The sequence below is a fragment of the Panthera pardus genome, unplaced genomic scaffold (assembly GCF_024362965.1).
Source record: "Panthera pardus isolate Hobbes unplaced genomic scaffold, ASM2436296v1 HiC_scaffold_21, whole genome shotgun sequence".
Taxonomy (NCBI): Eukaryota; Metazoa; Chordata; class Mammalia; order Carnivora; family Felidae; genus Panthera; species Panthera pardus.
The window spans coordinates 28,160,479-28,182,846 of record NW_026526777.1 but is presented as its reverse complement, the minus strand read 5'-3'; the positions used below and the strand labels follow the sequence as shown (position 1 = coordinate 28,182,846).

The 22,368-nt window shown below is 38.8% G+C and overlaps 1 protein-coding gene across 8 annotated transcripts in view; it reads left to right on the top strand.

Annotated features, from left to right (window-relative positions):
* PPP1R12B (protein phosphatase 1 regulatory subunit 12B) overlaps positions 1–22,368 on the top strand; it is a 218,258-nt gene that overhangs the window by 35,025 nt on the left and 160,865 nt on the right. For all 8 annotated transcript variants that reach the window (XM_053909048.1, XM_053909047.1, XM_053909049.1 and 5 more), the window contains exon 2: positions 21,679–21,809. In XM_053909048.1, coding sequence (XP_053765023.1) covers positions 21,679–21,809 — 131 coding nt within the window. The remainder of the gene's footprint in view (positions 1–21,678; positions 21,810–22,368) is intronic.

Sequence of the window (22,368 nt, the reverse complement as noted above, 5' to 3'; positions counted from 1 at the left end):
TACCCGTCTTCACATTGTCATATGGTAGGTAGCCCAGCGCATAATTGTACTAAAAGTATCTTCTTCTGTTGATGGATATATACACTGTTTTTAGGATGATGAGATTTGTTTTGCTACTAAAACATAATCTGGAGATGAAAATCAAAACTACAAAGAGATACTACTTCCCACCCATTTGGATGGTTTAATAAAAAGATGGCAGTAACAAATATTGGTGACAAAATGAAGAAATTGGAACCTCATGCATTGCTTGTGTGATGGCAAAAATGGTATAGCCACCTTGGAAAACACGCTGGTAGTTCCCCAAAGCATTGAGTGCAAAGTTACCATATGACCCAGCAATTCTGCTCTTGAGCATATATCCAAGATAACTGAAAACATATGTCCACATAGAAACTGGTACATGAATGTTTACAGCAGCATTATTCATGATAGCCAAAAAGTGGAAACAACTCAAATGCCCATCAACCCGTGTATGGATAAACAAATGTGGTGTATCCATATAATGGAGTATGATTGGCCATTAGAAGTAATGAAGTACTGATATATGCTACAGTCTCAGTGAACCATGAAAACATTATGCTAAGTGAAAGAAACCAGGTACAAAATCCTATGTGTATTGATTCCATTTGTACGAACTGTCTAGAATAGACAAAGACAGAGATAGAAAGTAGGTTAGTGGGTGCCATAGGCTAGACAAGGGAGGAATGGGGAGTGCCGACTAATGGATGTGGGATTTCTTTCTGGGGTAATGAAATGTTCTGAAATTAGATGGTGGTAATGGTTGCACAATTCTGTGAATATACTATAAACTGCTGAATTGTATGCTTTAAAATAATTTTATGGTATATGAATTATATCTCAGTGAAGATGTTATAAAAACAGAAAACTCATAATGCTACTGTGAGCACTCTTGTTCATTGTTCCATGTGTAAATGTGTTATAGTTTTTCTGAGGTTTATGTGAAGGATCAGATGTTTATGTGCATCTTTATCAGATAATGCTGTTCCAAATTCTTGGCTGTACCAATTTACATGGCCTCCAACTGCGTATGAAGGTTCTTACAGCTCCACATTTTCATTTTGTCAGATTTTTTGTATCATTGACTTGGCAGGTCAAAACTAATATGATTCTCAAATAATTGCTTACTATTTTCAGACAATGCCAAAGCGTGATGCTATTTGTAAATGTCTATTGACTATTGCTGCAGATTTCTTAGTGATTAGCTGCAAAATATTGCTTGATATTTTGGGTTTGTGCATGACTAAACATCATATAAAGTTTATGAAAATCAGGGAAAGATTGGACAAGTTTGTTACAGAAAAGCTTCCTTAGCATCAGACAACTATATCACAACAAATCACATTTGGATTATTTAGTTTGTATATTATCTGGACACTATACATCTTTTTCCACTGCCTCCTCTCTCCTACCAGTTTCTTCTTTTTTTTTAATTTTAATGTTTATTTATTTTTGAGAGAGGGAGAGAAACAGAGTGTGAGTGGGGGAGAGGCAGAGAGAGAGAGGGAGATACAGAATCTGAAGCAGGCTCCAGGCTCTGAGCTGTTAGCACAGAGCCTGACATGGAGCTCGAACCCACGAACTGTGAGATCATGACCTGAGCCGAAGTCGGACACAGCCGACTGAACCACCCAGGCGCCCCTATCTATGTATTTTTAAATGTGCTAATTTTTAGAAGGAAATACTGGTAAATATTAATATATGTATACTTAAATATTTATATTTAAATATATATTATATAAAATGAAACTTAACTTCTGTATGACAAAGGACACCATAAAAAAAGGTTGAAAGATAGGTGACAGACTAGGAAAAAAGTTTATGATCAAAGGATTAATACCCATATAAGCAATTTTAAAACTTTATCTAAAAGAAAAATGAAGAAAGGCTGTGAATGGACAATTATTTGTATAGTTAATACCCATATGGAATAGCAAGGGACAAAGAATAGCCAAAACAGTTCTGAAAAGAAGGATAAAGTAGGAGAGCTCACACTTCCTGATTTCAAATTTGAAGGCAGTGTGATGTTGGCACAAAAACAGACATATAGATCAATGGAATAGAACTGGGAGTTCAGTAATAAGACCATACATTAATTGTCAGTTCAGTTTTGACAAAGGTGCCAAGACCATTCAATGAGGAAAGAATATTTTTTTCAACAAATTGTGCTGTGACAACTGGATAGTCACATGCAAAATAATGAACTTGGACCTTTACTTCATACCATATACAAGATGAATTCAAAATAGATCATAGACCTGGATGCAAAAGCTAAAACTATAAAACTCTTAGAGGAAAATATGGGGGTAATATTTTCCATGATCTTAGATTTGACAAAGGATTCTTAGATATGACACCACAATCATGAGAAACAAAGAGGAAAAAGAAAAGAAAAATAGATAATTAGAACTCATCAAAATTAAAAGCTTTAATTCTTGAAAGGACACAAGAAAGAGCAAAGACAATGCGTGCAATGGGAGAAAACACTACAAATCATATATCTGAGAGGAGACTTGTATCTAAGATATATAAAGCACTCTTACAATGCAGTAATAAAAAGACAAATATCCCAATTTAAAAATGGGTAAAGGATCTAAACAGGCATATCTCCAAGGAAGATACACAAATCACCAAAAAGCACATGAAAATATGCTTGTTATTATTAGTCATCTGAGAAATTTGATCAAAATTACAGTGAGATACCTACCACTTGCCGGATTGCTGGATGGCTAGAATCAAAACGCCAGGTAAGTGTTGATGAGGGTGTGGGGAAATTGGAACTCTCACACTGTTGGATGGAAATACAAGATGGTAAAGCCACTTTGGAAAACAGTCTGGCAGTCGCTCAAACAATTAAACATAGAATCACCATATGACCTAACAGTTCTACTCCTAGGTATATATCCATGATAAATGAAAACAAATGTCCTCATAAAAACTTAAACATGAATGTGTACAGCAGCATTATTCATAATAGCCAAAAGGTAGAAATAATCCAAATATTCATCAACTTATGGATAACCAAAATGTGGTATATCTACACAATGGGATATTATTATAATAGTATAAAGGAATAAAGTACTTACACATGTTGCAACTTGGATGAACCTTAAAAACATATACTAAGTGAAAGAAGTCAGTCGCAAAAGTCCATGTACTATATGATTCCATTAATATGAAAGTCCAGAATAGGGCAGTCTGTGGAGATGGAAAGTACATTAGTGGTTACTTAGGGCTAGGAGGAGAGGTCCTGACAGCTAAAAGGGTATGAGGTTTCTTTTTGAGGCGTCAAAGTTTTCTAAAATTGACTATGATGATAGATCCACTTATCTGTGGCTATACTAAAACAAACAAAAAAATCCCTAAACAAAACACTGAAAAGTAAGCATATCATTGAATTATATTATATACTTTAACTGGGTAAATTATATGGTATGTGAATTATATCTTAGGCTGTTTTAAAATTTAAACAAAAACCATGAGAAACTGCCGAGTTTTATTATTTATCAGCAAAATGCAAATTGAAACACTGATTATATTTATTCAGTACTTTAATAGGAATCTTAAAATTCTTTCTGTCAAATATAGATATTGGTATCGAATTGAGGAACTGGGCTTTCTTTTTAAACATTGCCTTGTAAATGAGTAAATTTTTTCAGAAGGCGGTTTAGAACAATTTATAAAAATATATGCAAATTATTTGACCCCCCCCCCAGGGTTTTTTTAATGTTTATTATTTTTGAGAGAGGGAGAGAAAGAACGAGCAGGAAGGGGCAGAAAGAGAGAGGGAAACACAGAATCAGAAGCAGGCTCTAGGCTTTGAGCTGTCAGCTTAGAGCTCAATGCAGGGCTTGAACCCACAAACCATGAGATCATGACCTGAGCCAAAGTTGGACATTTAGCCAACTGAGCCATCCAGGCCCCCCTGTGCAGAAATATTCTTTAGTTTATTGTTTATAACAACAAGAAATTAGAAAAAAAAACTGTTAAGTTTGTATAAATAGGGGAATGGTTAAATAAATTATGTTTATGGAAAATTATATGTTATGGAAATTTTTTGTAGTTATGAACAAAAGGTAGACCTATGTAGACCTCTACTAACATGGACAACATAAAAATATTGTAAGTAAAAAGAAAAATGTACAGATAACACATACAATATGCCCCTATTTATGCTGTTAAAAATTCTAAATGATACGTAAAAACATGTTGCTGTGTAAGTATGTGTTTAGAAATCATTTTAGAAGGATATATACCAAACTGTAGATACTTACTTTCCAATTTTTTCACTCTTTCAGTAAAAATATACTCTTGTGTTACTTAAACAAATTAGTTAAATCAATTTGAAGGAAAACGTCTATAGTAAAACATGGTAGTGGGTATAACTTTGCGGTGGGAGTTAGAAATGCAGAGCATTAGTTCAGCTATGATCAATCATAGACATAAGCCCTCCTGAGTGGTTTTATCACATGTAGCTCTGTGTCAGGAAGTAGGATTAGTATCCGTGTTCTTCACTTCCTGGGCATTACTTTCCATACTCTTATAAAAAGAAAATACCTTCTGCTCCTTTGATTTGCATGCCATTTGGCTAGGCCGCCTTCTTACCCTCTCATTCTTCAAAGACCACTCGCTCACAGCTTCCTCTCCGTCTCATTACTATCAGAGTATCCAACACTTTGGCCTCATAGTTTCTTAGCTTCCTCATTTTCGGTGACTTCTCCCTCTACCTGCCTGTGTCACCCACTTCCACAGTCACATCTATGACAGTTTTCACCTAGAAAACTGCTTCTCCTCTAAGCATCTGGCTTTTTGAAGGTAACATGTAATTTCTAGTTCAGTCATTTGCCTTGTAACCAAATTCTTGTTGGGACCTCCAGTTCTTCTCCCATCTCCTTTCTTACTAATTTATCAGCTTCCCTTATCATCTTGTTTAGGTTCTGTGTTCACTTCAGTAACACTTTCCCTGTTACTTCTTTACCTCTCTGAAATTTTTGAACTTATCCAGCAGAGTCCTAACCCTTGATGAACCCAATTCTGATTTCTCTGTGGTTACACCTAAGTGGCTAAAAATCACAAAATAGTGCAGATTTTTATACCACTTTATTTTCATGGTCACCAAATTCCAATAGATCCTTCCCATTGTCTGGAAACCTCTTTATGTATCAACTCATTGCTTCTTTCCCTGAAAAGATCATTTCACACTTCTTTACTCTCCCCACCCTTCTGATCACCTATTTTCTCCTTTTTTTCTCAACAGATATTACCTCCTACTACTTTGTGTTCCACTCCACAAAATCTCTGGTCTGGTTTTTGTCTCCATCACTGCACCAAAAAAAAGCTCTTTAAAGAGCTTTATATTGAGACTTGTTAAAAATCTCTAAATTGAGTGTTGGCATAATAAAGTAGCTCATAGTATAAGCTTTGGAGCCAGACTGATTGGGTTTGAATGCTGGCTTAGCCATGTGACCTTGGACAAGTTGTTTAACTTTTTAAAAGTGAAAATAATAATATCCTTCTTAAAAGTTTGCTAGGAGGATTAAATTAATTAATGTATAAGACAATACTTAACCCATAGTACTAAAAAATTAATAATATTAATACTTGTTAATTATAATAATCACCATTCTAATAATTATATAAATAACACTGTCAGTTATATAATTAACATTAATATGTATTTATTAAATATTATTTAATATAAGCATTATTAATCCTACCACCATGTTCATTACTATTATGATTATTACTACTACTTCATAAATAAGATAGAAAACAGAGAAATTAGAATTTCTTTAACTTTTTACCTCCAAACCACTCTGCCTTAGTCTGAAGCACTCTTTTCCTTCCCTCTTAGTGCAGTGTCAGCCTTCCCATCTAAGGCTCATCCTCCCATCTTTGTTTTGGAACCTTTCTTCTGCAACCAGACACTGTTCAATCTCTCTCTTCAGTCTTTTCCTTTTATTTGGACTCTTCCACTTGTCATTAAACATGCGCAGGTCTCTTCCATCTTGGAATAACAAAATCCCCTGGGCCCCTTCCTGGCCTTTAGTTACCACCCTGCCTTTTCCCTCCCTTTCTCAGCCATATTTTTAAAGACTTAATCCATGCTTTCCTTTCCCCTCACTCTTATTCCATTCCTATCTCAATTTTGCATCATTGCTACATTGAAACTTCTTGCTAAGGTCATCAGTGACCTTCAGATTGCTAATTCTGACATTTCATTCTTCATTTTACTTGACTTTCAGCAACATAAACCACTCTCCTTCTTGAACCCTTTTTATCCTATGACTTTCATGATAAATTTCTCTTGCCTTTTCCTCCCACTTCTTGTTATACCTTCCTTGTTTGCACATTCTTCTCTACCCGGTTTTTAAATGACAGAATTTTTCAAAGCTTGGTGCTGGGTCTTCTCACTCTACTCTCTTTTCCATATCGTGTTCACGTGTCTAGCTCCAAATAGTCCTCAAAAAACATTGGCTGCTATCAAGATTATTATCATCATCATTATTACATATATTATTATTAATATCTATTATATATATTATATCATCACCTTTCCCTTCCTTGGAGGACTTTGGGGAATACCCCTGAGAATATATTTAAACTTTGAGTATTTTGGAAGAAAGAATGGCATTATAATTTACTTATATTTTATTATTTCACTGAAATTAATCTGGCTTTAAAATATAACAAAACTTAATCCTGCTGATCAACTTTATTACAGTATTGGAATAAAAAAAATTGTTGATGGGGTACCTGCGTGGCTTAGTCGACTGAGTGTCTGACTCTTGGTTTCAGCTCAGGTCGTGATTTCATGATTCGTGAGTTCAAGCCTCATGTTGGCCTCTGCACTGATGGTGCAGAGCCTGCTTGGGACTCTCTCTCCCTCTGTCTTTGCCCCTCCCCCTCTCAAAATGGGGCAGTTGGATGGCTCAGTCAATTAAGCTTCCCACTCTTGATTTCGGCTCAGGTCATGATCTTGGGGTTCGTGAGATTGAGTCCTGCATCAGGCTCTGTGCTGATAGTGTGGAGCCTGCTTGGGATTCTTTCTCTCCCTCTCTCTCTGCCCCTCCCTTGCTTGCACTCATGTGCTCTCTAAATAAATAAATAAGTAAATAAAACATTAAGAAAGTTTTTTTTTAAAGTTGTTGATGTGTCTAGAATGACTGTGTTATGAATTAGCCAATCATGAGAGTCACCAGATTCAACAGTGTTCAAATACTATACATGAAGCCATTTCCAGGCACTGAAGAAAATGGTAATGATGAGGAGGAGGATGATAATAGAAGTAATAAGAACAATGACAATAACAAAAATGTAGCATATTCCTAACAGAAATATGTTTTATATGTTGAGTTTTCTATTCCTTAAGTTTGGCAGATTGTCACAGTGTGCGATCTCATGGCCTAGAAGAGGAAAGAGACCTCTGGAGAAACTGAGAATTCTCAGCCAGTGCATGGTACACACCACCATCCCCCACCCCTTCACAGCACAGAAAGCAAAAATGGAAACCCAGGGACAAACCAGTTATGATGTTGCTTCCACAGCAGCTAGCTGGGATTTTACAAAGGTGACATTAATGTAGAAAATGCAAAGTTTCTACTTCATGCTATGTCATGTTAGTGTTGTCTGGCAGGCTGTGATCTGAGTCCTCATGGGACCCTCTTCATGGATGATTCTGATGACATTAAATTACCTTTCAGGAAATGTTCACTATTTCGTTACTTTGAAGTCCCTCCCCCTTCTAACCTGCCCTTCCAAAGCAGCTTTGACATTTAAGAGGTAGTATGCCAGGTGTGCTGGTTAGCTCCATATTATCAGACACAAGGAACCTTCTGTCAGAGGTAATGTGTCTGGCACAGAATCGGCTGGCACGGTATCGTAGCTTGCCTGGCAGAGGTCTAAACAGAGGGGCAGAACATCGCTGGCAGGCTGAGAGTGGCAAGGGCGGTGCTTTGGGTTGCCCAGGTAACTCTGTTTTAGTTAGGATCCCAATTGGCTAGGGAAACATACCTCTTTCAGTGGCTTTGGTGAAGCCTTTTGATCACTGACTATTTCTGTAAGAGTTTAAGAGCAGGATCAGAAAAGGGCTCCCCTTCTGTTAACTTCTTATTTTTTTGCCATATGCAGTGTTATGTTGATGGAAATTTCAGATTTCACCGTTTAGTTCCCTCTTTCACTCACTACCAAACACAGATTATTTTGTGTAAATTGAGGTGGGAGATGGACTTCTGTATTACTAAAAGCTGGCCTTGCGATTTTTGCTGTATGGATTCTGAGATGTTGGCTACCAGCTAACTGTGCCAGGACAAACTGGATGCTCACTGGATATGCTTAGGGATGAATATTAACATGATTGATTAGACTAAAAATAGGATATTTGAAGTTATTTTCATATTTAGTTACAGTCACATGTTTGTCATGTAACCAGGAGATTTCTATCCTAGTCACACTAAATGTATTAGGCTCTGTTCTGTATTGTTAATAAGACCATTAAGCAAATATATATTGAATGCTTTCTGTGTGTAGAGCACTATTCTAGGCCCTGGGGATACAATTAGTAAGGCATAGATAGTCTGCATAGAAGGAGGTCCCGGTCTGGTTGGGAAGTTGCCAGAGATAACTGCAGTAGAATGCAATGCACTATAATAGGCCCTTAGAAACACAGGTGGCGGTGACTACCTCTGCTCGGTTGGGAAGGACAGTCAAGGCAGGCTTCATAGAGGAGTAATGTTAAACTAAGTCTTTGTGGGAGGAGGGGACTAAAAAAAAAAAACCAAACAAACAAAAAACTAAGTCTTTGAGACCATGTGGAAGCTCTAAGCAGGGAAGTACGTTCCAGGCTTAGGAAATGGCAGGTATAAATGCATAGAGGCGTATGAAAGTGTGGCACGTTTGGAGAATTGTTATGGGAATGGTGTGCAATAGCTAGAAGCAACATGCATGAGCAGTTACACTGTGCCAGTGACATGCTTAACATTACACATAGGAAGTCACATAGTCCTCATAACTTGACACTATGGGAAAACTATTATTGTTATTTCCATTTTAAAGATGAGGTAACCGAGGCAGAGAGAAGTTAAGTAACTTACCTATGGTCTTATAGCCATTAAATTTCACAGCTAGCATTTGAACTCAAATTTTTTTTGCCAGTGCTCTAAATTGGGTGTCAGCACACTATAGCCATGGGCCAGATCCAGCCCGCTACCTGGTTTTGTACAGCCTATGAGCTGAAAATGGTTTTTGCATTTTTAATTAGTTGAAAACAGCAAAAGAAGAATATTATTTTGTGATATGTGAGACTTCTCCAAAATTCAAATTTCAGGATCTATAAAATTTTATTGGAACACAGCCATACTCATTGGTGTAGTATTATGTAAGGCTGCTTTCATAGTATGGTGGCAGAAATGAGTATCTACAAGAGTGTATATGACCTACAAAGCCTAAAATACTCAGTGTGTTTTCTAAAATAACACAGAGAGCGTGCATTGATAGCAATAGTTGGATTTATGTACTACTTACCTTTTTAAAAATCTGTTTTCATATTTGTTATCTCATGTGTCCTCCTGTCAACCCTGAAATGAAAGGAAGGTTAAGTTTGGTGGTGCTTTCTATCATACAGCCAGGAAACTCTATTGTAGGAAGACTGGGATGGGCTGTGACATTAAAGTTACACTCTTTTGCTTGTACAGTGTCTTGTAATGTCCCTCATTCTGTTCTGAAATTTGCCCTCTACCTCTGTCCTAGATATACAGTTGCTCAGAGCTGGGGCTCAAGGCCACTCCATAGATGAGACAGTTGAGATAGATTGAAAGAACAAGGTAACACACACTCTTTCCTTAACCTTCAGCACCTCTGCAACAGTGTCTGAAATTCTTTGTCTTGGCAACGTTCAACTTATTCTGAGCACACTGCCAGTGAAGTGCTTCAGGAGGCTTGTATTTGATTTCAGATAAGTAAGCACTTACCATCAAAGGAGACAGGGGGCATTTCTCATTTTCGTTTCCATAAAGGGATGCAATTGCATTGTTGGGCTACATGGAAAGTCTTTGACTTAACGGTAAATTTTGAGTCCTTTTTTTAGGTTTTCACTTCCCCATTATTCTACTTTTAAAAGGTGAAGTTTTTACTTTTTGCTATTCCTGGTCTTTTCTAGAGCTTAGGAATACTGCCTCTTTTTAAAAAAAAAACAAAAACATCTTTTTACATTTATTCATTTTTGAAAGACAGAGCATGAACTAGGGAGGGGCAGAGAGAGACAGAATCTGAAGCAGGCTCCAGGCTTTGAGCAGTCAGCACAGAGCAGCCCGATGCTGCTGCATCCAGCCCAATGCAGGACCCGAACCCACAAACCGTGAGATCATGACCTGAGCCGAAGTCATACGCTTAACCGACTGAGCCACCCAGGCATCCTGGGAATGTTGCCTCTTAATCAGTAAATAACAGGAGCTTTCCTGGTGACCTCCACACTACCACCAAGCTAGTCAGGGAGAGTGAAGTGTAACTCTTCTAGGTGTGACCTCAAGGGATGTTTGTCTTATCTGTTGCTCTTTATTATTCATTCCACTATCCTATATCTAGGATATAGCGGTCTGAGGATTAAACTGTAGGCCACGTTACTTATATTATTGAGCTTGATGCTTTCAGGAAAAAACAAGTTATTTAGATTTCTAAAGTCTTAACCATTAGTGCCTTCTCTTTCAGCCCCAATAGTGAATTCATATTATCAGCAAAATTGATTATACCCAGATTTGGTCTGTTAAGGCCCAGCAGAAATAAGATGCTACCTTAAGAGAGGTCAACTATATTTCCACTGATAGCCAGAATTTCCTTGGCCACTGACAGTGCTGAGGTCAGAGCAGTGTAGGAAAACATTTCTGTGTCCCAGGGGTTAGATGCCTCAGGGATGCTGAAATGCCTGAGGTGATGGATAGCACAAGTGTATACATTTATCAAAACTCAGTGAATGTGTACTTAAGATCTGTGCTTCTCACTGTATGTAAATTTTACTTCAAAAGAAAAAGAGTACTCCAAACAAGTTTTGAACTCTTGCTAATGACATGTTTGTGAGGTATTTGGGGACATTATTAAGAATGTCTGCGGGACACCTGGGTGGCTCAGTCGGTTAAGCGTCCGACTTCAGCTCAGGTCACGATCTCGCGGTTCGTGAGTTCGAGCCCCACGTCGGGCTCTGGGCTGACAGCTCAGAGCCTGGAGCCTGCTTCCGATTCTGTGTCTCCCTCTCTCTCTGCCCCTCCCCCGTTCATGCTCTGTCTCTCTCTGTCCCCAAGGTGAATAAACGTTAAAAAAAAAAAATTAAAAAAAAAAAAAAAGAATGTCTGCAACGGGACAGACACCTGATGAAGTATAGCACAGTGTTAATGGTGGACTACAGGTCACGTTAGGGTAAATCGGTATTCACTGTGAAATTCTTTCAACTTTTCTGTATGTTCAAACATTTTCATAATAAAATATTTGGGAAGAATGCCTAAAGAGGATGGGCAAGTAATATAACTTGATAAAGTAGCATAGGTATAAAACAGTAGAGAATGGTGGGGTGTGGGGCGTCAGGTACTCATGCTCTGCTTAGAGAAGGTAACTGCTGCTCAACTTCAACTAATTGTTTCTTTGCATTGTCAGATATTCTAATTTTTTTTTTAATGTTCATTTATGTTTGGGAGAGAACGAGAGTGTGTACGCATGTGAACAGGGGAGGGACAGAGAGACAGGGAGACAGAGGATCCGAAGCAGGCTCTAGGCTATGTGTTGTCAGCACAGAGCCTGATGTGGGGGCTCAAACCCATGAACCATGAGATCATAACCTGAGCTGAAGTTGGATGCTTAATTGACTGAGCCACCCAAGTGCCTTGTTTTTTGTTTTTGTTTTTTTTTAAGTTTATTTTGAGAGAGAGCAGTAAAGGAAGAGTGAGAAGGGCAGGGGCAGAGAGGAGACAGAGAATCCCAAGCAGGGTCCACGCTGACAGGGGGGCTCAATCCCACAAACCATGAGATCATGACCTGAGCCAAAATCAAGAGTTGGACGCTTACTGACTGAGCCACCCAGGCGCCCCCAGATACTCTAATTTTTTAAAAATCTTGAATGTGGAATTTTTAATGTGAAAAATCATTATTTTTAAAATACCACAAGGGCAAAACAAAATGCTTCTAATTTACCAACCTTCTATCCCAAAGATTTTAACTTTAGAGGAAAAATTGGAGGTGTCCTCTTGGGTTGTAAAGTCACCATTGTTATCACTAACATGTGACTCTGAAGAGATTCCAGCAGTAGCTGAAGCTTTCTACCGTAACCTCAATTCCCCTGTTCTGTGGGCTCCTGTACAGTAATGCTGTGCCAGGGCCATGCCACCGTATTCATGACACTGACCCAACAACGAAGCTTTGCTGGGGGGGGGGGGGGCTAAGAACAGCTGTGAGGTTGGGCTGGTTGGCATGTTTTCCCTGGGCTCACTTTAGGATTATTTAATAGGGAAAGGGCAGCAAGCAGTACATGCTATCTTGCTGCTCAGATGTAGTTCCTGGATATAAGTCACTCAGGCTTTAACAGAAATTAGCACTAGGTAGGAATCAGCAACAGAAAAGACTTCTAAGACTTCCTTATATTCCCTGTTTTGGCTAAGTGGTGTCGCAGTCTACCCAGGGTCCTAAGCTCTCAAAAATCTTATCCTTTTTCACTGTAGGCATTCGAATCAGCTACACTGTCCCTTCTGCTTCAGGGAGGCTTCTTTTCAAGTCTGTCCCCTCCTCAATGTCTCTACTGCTAATATTTCACTTCAAGACCTCATCCTCTCTAGCCCTTGATTATAATTTTCTCAGTGGTGTCTTTGTTGTGAGTTTTTCCTGCCAGCAGTTCAATATTCATATTCCCACTACAGTTACCATTCTTTTTTTTTTTTTAATGTTTATTTCTTGAGAGAGAAAGAGAGAGTCAGAGAGAGACACACACACAGAATCCGAAGCAGGCTCCCGGCTCCGAGCTGTCAGCACAGAGCCCAACGCGGGGCTCAAACCCACAGACCATGAGATCATGACGTGAGCTGAAGTTGGATGCTTCACCGACTGAGCCACCCGGGTGCCCCCACAGTTATCATTCTTAAGATACAATTCTGGTTTAAAAAACTCAGCATCTCCCTGTTGCCTTCAGAGTAAAAGTTAAACTCTTTATCACGAGGCATAAGGACTTTCACTGCTGCCAATCTATCCTACCTATCTTTCTTCCTTCCATCTCCCATGAACATTCTTCAGTATGGCAAATGAAGCCCTATTCAGATTTTCGTGTGTGCCCTCACCCCCATCTGAGTACATACATGCCAAACCTCTCACCATTCCAAAAAACTGTCTTTTTTTTTTTTTCTTTTCTCCAGACCTTTTCCTTTTCTCCAATATTGCTGTTCCCTTTGCTTCTGGTTTTCTTCATCCCTGCTTTTTTAAACTGGCTGACTCCTTCCCTTTTATAAGTTAGGTGAATAATATCCATTCTCTGAAATGTTCCCCGTTACCCCCAAAGTTAGTGACTTCTGTCTCTGTGTTATAATACTTTGTACATATCACTCATTTTATATTAGAGTATGATTTCTGTTGGCGTGTGTCATTAACATACCTCTTTCTACCACTAAATGGTAAAGCCTTCTTCATCTCTGATTCCTTTATCTCCCCTTGAGGACTCTGTCTGGCGTAGTATAGGCATCAGTAAATGTTTGTTACATGAATAAATGGAAAGATACTTCACAGTCAAGGAGCATATTACTAAGATAAATTCTTAACCTGTTCTTTGGTAATGTGAGTCAGTGTCAGATCCGGAACTTAAATCTGTCTTCTCAGATTTTCTGCCTGTGCTAACAATAGACTTGATGGACCCCTTCTGTAGCCGTGACTCTGTTATGGCAAAACCCAGTAGGCAGCCCTTGAATTTCCTTTGCCAGCTGTAGGAGTCATTCTTCCACTCCTGGCTCATTGTCTTCCCTTTCCTCTAATCCTTTTAATTTACTTCCTTCTCTTGTTAATAGAACCTGACTGTGGTCTGTTGGCACCTACTAGAACGTACATAGAGACTATGCTATATTTATATTTAAGTATGTAATTCTTGCCCTGTCTTGTGTGAAAAGGAATGTTCCTGCTGAGTCTTAGAGACAAGGGTAGTGGTGGTGGTGGTGGAGGAGGAAGTAGTAGTAGTAATAATAATACTTACAGCAGCTAACACTTTCATGGTATTTACCCATATGCTGGACACTAAGTGTTTTTATGTCCATTAGCTCACTCGTAACCCCATGAAGTAGGTACCATGATTGGTATGATAATTTTATCGATGAGGGAATTGAAGCATACTGAGGTAATTTGTTTTAGGAACACAACACTACTAACCACTAGACCTGGGATTGGAGCCCAGGAAGTCTTTATTCCGTAGTCTGCCCTCTTAACCAGTGCACTGTACTGGGTAGGGGACCGTATGTGTGGGGAGACATGCCAGTAAGCGATACAGATTCTCATAGGACCAGCTTCGCCTGTGTAAAACTCTTGATGGAAATCAAATGTGCTGGGAAAATAGTAACCTCTTATTTCAGTATCTCCTTTTAGGGATAAAATTTGCTGTATGGATTTATGCTTTATGAGAATTCACTCTTCCTGTAATTTCTTTGTCGCTTTTACTCCTTACCTAACTCAGATCCCAGAATTGCCTTTCTTCTTTTCACAAGGCTTACTTGACAGCTATGGAGCACTGCCCATGCCATAGCTTTCAGGCCGTACTCTTGCGGCTTATGAAACACTTGTTTATGGGCACGGAGTGATCTGGAGTTAAATAGTAAAATCCTTCTCCCTGGGACAGCAATTTACTCTACATGCCAAGTTGGCAGCAGAATAGACCTTTGGGGGGCTGTGGTTAAGACAGGTAGCCAAGATATGAGGGAGGTTTCTAATCCAGACTCATGTTAATAAACAGAGTGGTAACCAAAGCACTTTAATGGGATCTTTGTGTTTTGCATTTAGTCTTCGTCAAGAGTGACCAACTCAAATCAGCCAACTGACCACATTCCTCATATGAAATTATTGGAGAGTTAGACTAATATCAGTTTACCCTATATATGCTAAAGCAAAGTTATTTTTAGGAAGATAGTATCAGGTATTAAAAATGTTCCATGAGCCAAGTGGTATCTGGAGACTGGCCCATGAACTCTATTTTGGATGCCTCTAAATTGGTAAGTAGAAAACATTTAGGTGGGTCTGAATATGTGACCTTAAATAAGTCACTTAACTTTTCTGGGACTAGTTTCTCCATCTGTAACATGAAAAGTCCTAGTGTTTATTGCTTTAACTACCATGTTCTTTCCTTTTACATCCTTGTTGTAATATGCTTTTTCCAAGGAACTTCTTTTGATCAAGTCTGTTAAGATGAATCATCCCAATACTTAGTGTGCCTCAGCTCTTATGTGCAGAATTTGTAAGAAAATAACCTCAGCAAGGGCTTTCTTATTTCTGTAGAAGTATCTACAAGCTGTGGACACTCTTTTGACCTGAGAGGAACTCATGCTTGAGATTTTTACCATAATTACTAGGCCTCATTTATTGTTCCTCAAAATCAGGATTATCAACGAGTAATGAAACAGAGATTTGGACATTGGAACTCTAAAAGTTCTGTTTGAAGAGTAACCATGGACTTTAAGAAGATGCTGCTTCCATTTCCTGGGCCCTTTCTCCTTCTACTCAACTTTATAAAAACCTGTCTTGATCTAACAAGAGGTAGGTCAGATGTGTATAACCTTGTATGGTACAAAGTTGCCAAATTAATACCTGTAAGACAACGTAATGGGTCTTTCTTCATTCAAGTGGATAAATGCATGGAGAATGCAGAAGGTTGAAGGCAACATTTGAAGGGTCAGGCCTTGGGACATTTTAGAGTAGGCTTTATTGGCGTCCACAATGAACATATTTTTGATATCTAAATATTGTCAACCTTTAGGCAATATGATACTTGCTCTTAACTGAAGGAAGGTGTTTTCTAGTCCCAAATTGTAAACATTTACAGTCTTGTGGGTACTATGCCAATTTACTGAGAACACAATCTTAATCGGTATGACACTCCATGGAACATTCTTTACTTCTGCTGTTTCTCTTGGCTATCTCTCCTGAAAGGCTACAGATCAGTGTCCAGAGCCTGCCTGACCACTGAGTACATAATCAGATATAGTTCTCACCACCTGGGAGCCAAACTGTCTATGCCAGTGGGGTTGTAAGTCTTTCACACAGGGCTGACAGTTGCTGGAGTCACCTGTCATGTTGGAGCAGAATGCTATTCTGATTCTCACTTGAGTAGTAGTTATACTATGTCATGACATGATTGGAATAGAGAGACAGGTACTTGGAAGGAGTGACTCAAGCATTTGGATCTGTCTTAACTACTAATATATTAAAGCCCTTTCGTAGTGATGATCTGTTGATGATTGAGATTTCCAAATTTACTAACTCCTTTACCACCTTTAATTTACTGGTATACATTCTTGTTCTGTGAGGAGGCGACCTCACTGGAGCAGGGGGACTTTGAGCTTTGAAATGTTACGTTTCAGAGCAAACTCCTCATCAGTACTGCCATCCTAGTTTCAGTTTCAGTCAGCAGCCAGAATACTTTCCGCAAAATACTTAACGTGAGAACCACAGTCAGGTCTTTCAAGGCATTTGCTATTTGGACTAATGATGGGGGCGGGGGGGGGGTGGTTCTAGAACTTTCTATTAAATGTAGTTGTCTTTTAAAAAGTGATATAATTAATGTTTTGACCACTTTTCATCTGGCAAAGAAGGGGTGAATCACAGTTCTAATTTTCATCAATACCAAGGAATAAGGATGAGGCAGACCCTTCAGGTTCTGACTTCCTATTCTCTGCCAATTGTGTTAGTTTTCTGTGGCTTTAGTAACAAATTACTGTAAATGTGGTGGCTTAACTTTACAAACAGAAATCTATTATTGCACAGGCTAGAATTTATAATCTGGAGGCTAGATGTGGGGAACTCAGGTGTTGTGAAGGCCACACTCCCTCTGTAGGTTCTAAGGGAATATTTGTTCTTTGCCTCTTCCAGCTTCTGGTGACTGTCGACATTCCTTGACTTGTGGCCATATCACCTCAGTCTCTGTCTCTGTGGTCGCATTGCCTCCTCCCCTTGGGCTATTTCAAATTTCCCCCTTCCTGTCTCTTATAAGGACACTTGTCACTAGAGTTAGGGCCCACTTTGATAATTCAGGATGACCTTGTCATCTCAACATCCTTAATTATATCTGCAGAGACCCCTTTCCGAGTAAGGTACATTCATAGGTTTCAGGAACTAGGATATGGGTGTGGCTTTTGGGGGGCCACTATTTAACACACCACACCACTGGAAAAGAGATACATGGACAATACAAAATGGATGGGAGGCAGCAATATATAACATCCTTGACCTGGCCCTAGTCCATACATGGATGTGCTATATGATTTTGGTGGAATCACCTTGGGCATCCTAGACAGGTCTTTGGGTGATTCTAGATATCTGAGAATCAACTAAATGTACAGAAAATGTGACTTTCTGTGCATTTGGGCATTTATTCTTCTACTTAACAAATATCTATGGAGGGCTTATTATGTGCCAAATGCTGTTCTAGGTGTTTGGGCTACATCAGTGAACCAGTAGCCTTTAGTGGAATTTATGTTCTAGCTTTGCTAGCAATGACTTGAGATGTTCATACAGGTGATTCAGGAATGTGGTGTTTGGCTGATGAATGTTTGTGTGAAAGAAATTATGCTCTTTGCTGTTATCTCCAAGCAGCTAGGGTTTTTAGCATCAGTTGAAATTATATAATTTGGGGGATTATATAAATTTTGAATATATACCTTATATGTAAATAATAATATTAATTATCAAGTATTAATATAATTAATAGTACTAATTATTATTCAATTATTATTGAATTATGTAAATTTGGAGACGCTAAAGGACAAAATAGTGACATGTATGGAATGGGGATATAATACAAAGATCATCATCTCCCAACACTTTTGTCAGTGTGATTTGTTGAAATCAAGGCAAGTGTGAGCTGAAAAATTCAAACACGTAGATGTTATGCTGCCCCAAGCCCAGCTTCTAGTGTGTCATCTGCCTTGGCACCTGGAGCTGGGTTTGTGGGGAAGAGAGTTGTTCTGGGGCAAAGGTAGGTAGTTTTAGCAGTATTCTGATATACGCGAGCAAGGTCAGCTCTTGGAGCCAGCGGCACTTGGTGGTGGTGACAGTTGCAGGCTATTTTGGGAATGGAGGAGGCTTTGTTTTGTAAGGCTTTCTCTGCACTCCCAGATTTAACTCTGGCACTGATCAACCACCAGCCACTTTTGTCTTTGATATAGAGAGAGAGCAATGTTAGGTACAGTATAGAGATCATAGTGCTCTTTTATCATTTTATTGGTAAAATCAAGTCTTTTTCTTTGGAGATAGCTTGTCATTGCCAAGGAAATGTGACATGCCGATTTTATGAAACTTTAAATTCTTATCTGGTAATTTTTCTAATATTTCTCTGGACCAATAATTAAATAATATCTCCTTTTGTTAAAGAGCTTAGAAGAACTTGTTACTTTAGTAATATTCTGTGTGTCCTCGGGACTGAAAAGCAGAAGGAAATGAACATAAGCCATAGCAGAAGGAATTGGGCTAAATGCAAAGAAGAATATTCCCAGTGATGTCATGAGTAACATCAGAAACTTTTTTAGTATCCTTTGCCTGTTCAAGGAAAGGAAAAGACTCATCTGTCTGGAAGGTTCATTGCAGCTCTGCCTAGAGACGTCGTGTTGGAGCCCACGGCCCTGGACCAGGTTTTACAGATGGGTGAATCTGCTCATCTACCGGGCTTCAGTCGTGAATGAGTCAGCAGCACAGCTGCAGATGGAGTGGGCAGAAGGGCATCTAAATTTAGTCGTTATTCACTCGAGAAGGTTTTCAGTGATTATTTGTCTCTCCTTCATGGCTTTAGTCATATTCCTTCTTCTGGAGACCGAAACAAAAAGAACAGAGAATGGTCACTCCAAGATATTTCATGAGAGCGAGTGCCCTACAACTCTGTTGAATGTCTCTGAGGATGATTCTCTTTCAGCTGAACCATTGATACATACTATTTTATTCACATTGTTCCTGAATTTGGGAACCTGCAGGATTCTTTACCCTAGAAAGGGAATTTTTTGAAGTCAGGCTTGATAAGCAAGCTCTAAAATCCTGATAGTTCAAAGACATTTTTAACCAAACTGCCTTCCTCCTAGAAGATACTAGAGGTGGGGGAAGGCAGTGATGGGTGAGGAGTTAGTACAGTTTGTGCTTTTTCTACAAGAAGTTGCTATTTGTTAAACTGGTGGCTTAAAAACAACAACAATGCCACAAAAGCCCACGAGGTAGGTGGTATTCTCATGCTGTAGATGAGTACACTGATACTCAGGTTACATACCTCATTCAAGGTTATCCACATTGGCAGAGCTGGTATGCAATCCCAGGGCTGTCTGGCTTCAAAGCTGATGTTTTTAACAATATACTCTCCTTCACTTTGTGGAGGATATGGGGGATAATTTCACTCTTGACCTACTTTATTTTATTTGAGAGGATTCTTTGGAGATTGATGATCTGCCAGCTTTTTGTTATTGTCTTCCCAAACATCGTCACAATGTCATTCTTCTAAAAATACTCTTTCAAGAATTTCAGATTTATAGACGAAAATATCACAAAACTGAAAAATAAAACTGAAGTGGTGATAGAGTGAGGGAGATTAAGAAAAGGAAGGGAGAGAAATAAGAGGAAAGGAAAGAGAAGTTTCTCCTGTTTCGTACCTGGACTCACTGGGCTTATTTTAGGCCCCCTGGGATTTGGTTGCTGTCATCATCAAAGAGCAAAGAATGATCTGGAAAACATTGGCTTCCAAAAGTCTGCCTGGTGGTGGTGTGGCCATCGGAGCTAAGTTTTTAGACTGTTGAGCTAAAGAAATTTTGCAACCAGGCAGGAAGCAGTTGACCCAGCTGTTTTAACGCAGGTTACGATGACACATTTGACCTTCGTGATACAGGCCTTTGTTATTACATGGGCACGACACTTTCTTCTCCTTGGACTTCAGTACCTTTCTTAAAAGTACCCGTTTCCATCCTTTCACTTAAAAGTCTTTGTTAACAGTTTTTCGCAAGGTACTCTGCAATGAGTTGGCCAAATCTTACTCTATGGGGTTTGCAGACTAGCAGACAAGCAATATATGAGAAGAATTTAGTGATAATAATAATGAAGTATTCTACCTGGTAAAGAAGTAAAAAGTAAATTAGGAATGCTTGTAGAAGTTGATAAACCTAAGAGAACACACAGAAGAAATGTAACTTTTAGAGCTACTTATTGAAAAAGAGACCATTATGAATTGTGGCTGTAAAAGTCATCTGGCTTCCAGAGGTCAGGTTAAAGGAATATATTCCATTGCATCAGATCAAATCTAGGCTGATATGTTAGCTAATCTCAGTAACTGTAAAAAGAGTATCAAATGGGAAAAATGAACAAAGGTGCTTTTTGTAACTAGGGTTACCCAGTTAAATTTTCATCCGGAGCGCATCAACCTTTGTTCATCCATGCCCCTGCTTCCAGGCAGTATTGACATGAGGTTTATCTCTGGAGGGAGTTCCCATAAGTTCTCTTGGTAAGATGTATACTACTTAAGTCCCTTATATACATTTAGAAAAGGGAGGAGTATTTTAATAGCCTGTACAGACAATTGTGGATACTCTTCTTGGATATTATATATTCAAACTCCCAACAAGTAGTAGTTTCTTAAATATTAGTTGCATTGCAGAATCTGAAACCGTGTGAATGGATTTTTCTTACTTTGTGACATTAAAAATAGGAGTCTCATTTGTTTCTAGGTTCTGAATTATTCCAACTGTTTTGGAATGATAAAAGCCCTGATAATGATTACCTTTATCAATGTGGGCATTGATCCTTTTTATTCTGTACATTTATTAAGACAGCCTTTTGGTCTGCAGATCTCATTGCTATTTGTGGCTGTTTCTCCTAATTGTTGCTGTGTGATGGGCAGCTAAGGATCCCTATAACTACCCATAACTACAAACATACTTCGCCATATTGGTTGGAGCCATTCAGAAAATACATGGAAAGAAAATACGTTTCTTCAGTTTGAAGTGATCACCTCATCCTTTCTCACCAAAGCGGGGATTGTTTGGCAACCCTAGAATCTTAAACTATAGCTTCCCACTGAGGAAATTGCATTTGATTCTGTATGACTATTTTGTTTTAAAAGTCATAAGCCAATTAGTAGTTTCTAACGTGTCCTCTTTTTTATAGTATAATGATGAAACAGCTCAGCCATTTGAAGTCCTTTAGAAATCACTTTCACAATTAATCCTGATAGTACTGTAAATAAGATTAGGTGTCATTATACCTGTTTCACAGCTGGAATATTGAAGACAATTCAGGGGTTTGCATAAGATTACAAAGCTTACAAGTCACCCTCTGGACGCTGATATCAGCAATTGCAAGAAATAGAAATTAATATATCATTACAACTAAAGTATTGTCAGTGCCCAGAGCAGTGTCTGGCACGTAGTAGAACTCAATAAGTACTTGTCGAGTGAATGAATGGACTTTTCTTTTCAGGCCTGTATTGATGAAAATTTGGACATGGTGAAGTTTCTGGTGGAGAACAGAGCCAATGTAAACCAGCAGGACAACGAGGGCTGGACACCCCTTCATGCAGCAGCTTCCTGTGGCTATCTCAACATAGCAGAGTGAGTCTCTGTGTGGGCTTGGACTCTTTGTAGGAATAGCCTTCTTTTCTTCTCTTAAAACTTTGAATTCATAAACAGTTGTAATTTCTATTACAAATTATAAAAGCAGGAAGATGAATCATTTTTAAGGAATAATTGATACTATTTTTTATATATAGCTGCTAAATCCAGTTTTTCAGTTGAAATTTTTTGTTTGCTTCTATTTTCAGGAAACATACATTTTGGCATACTTAGAGGTGGCTTCTGTCTGTTGCACTATCTGGGTCACTTTTTGAGCAACTATAACATATGTGGGCAGGCCTAGAAATTTTTTCTGGACTTCCTTGTAAACTTGTTTTATTGTTTAAGAGAAACATCAGTGGGGTGCCTAGGTGGCTCAGTTGGTTAAGCATCCGATTCTTGATTTGGGTTCAGGTCATGAGCTCACGGTTTGTGAGTCTGAGCCCCGCATCAAGCTCTGTGTGGACAGTGCAAAGCCTCCGTGGGATTCTCTGTCTGCTGTCTCCTCTCTCTGCCCCTCCCCTGCTCTCTCTCTATCTCAAAAATAAATAAATGAACA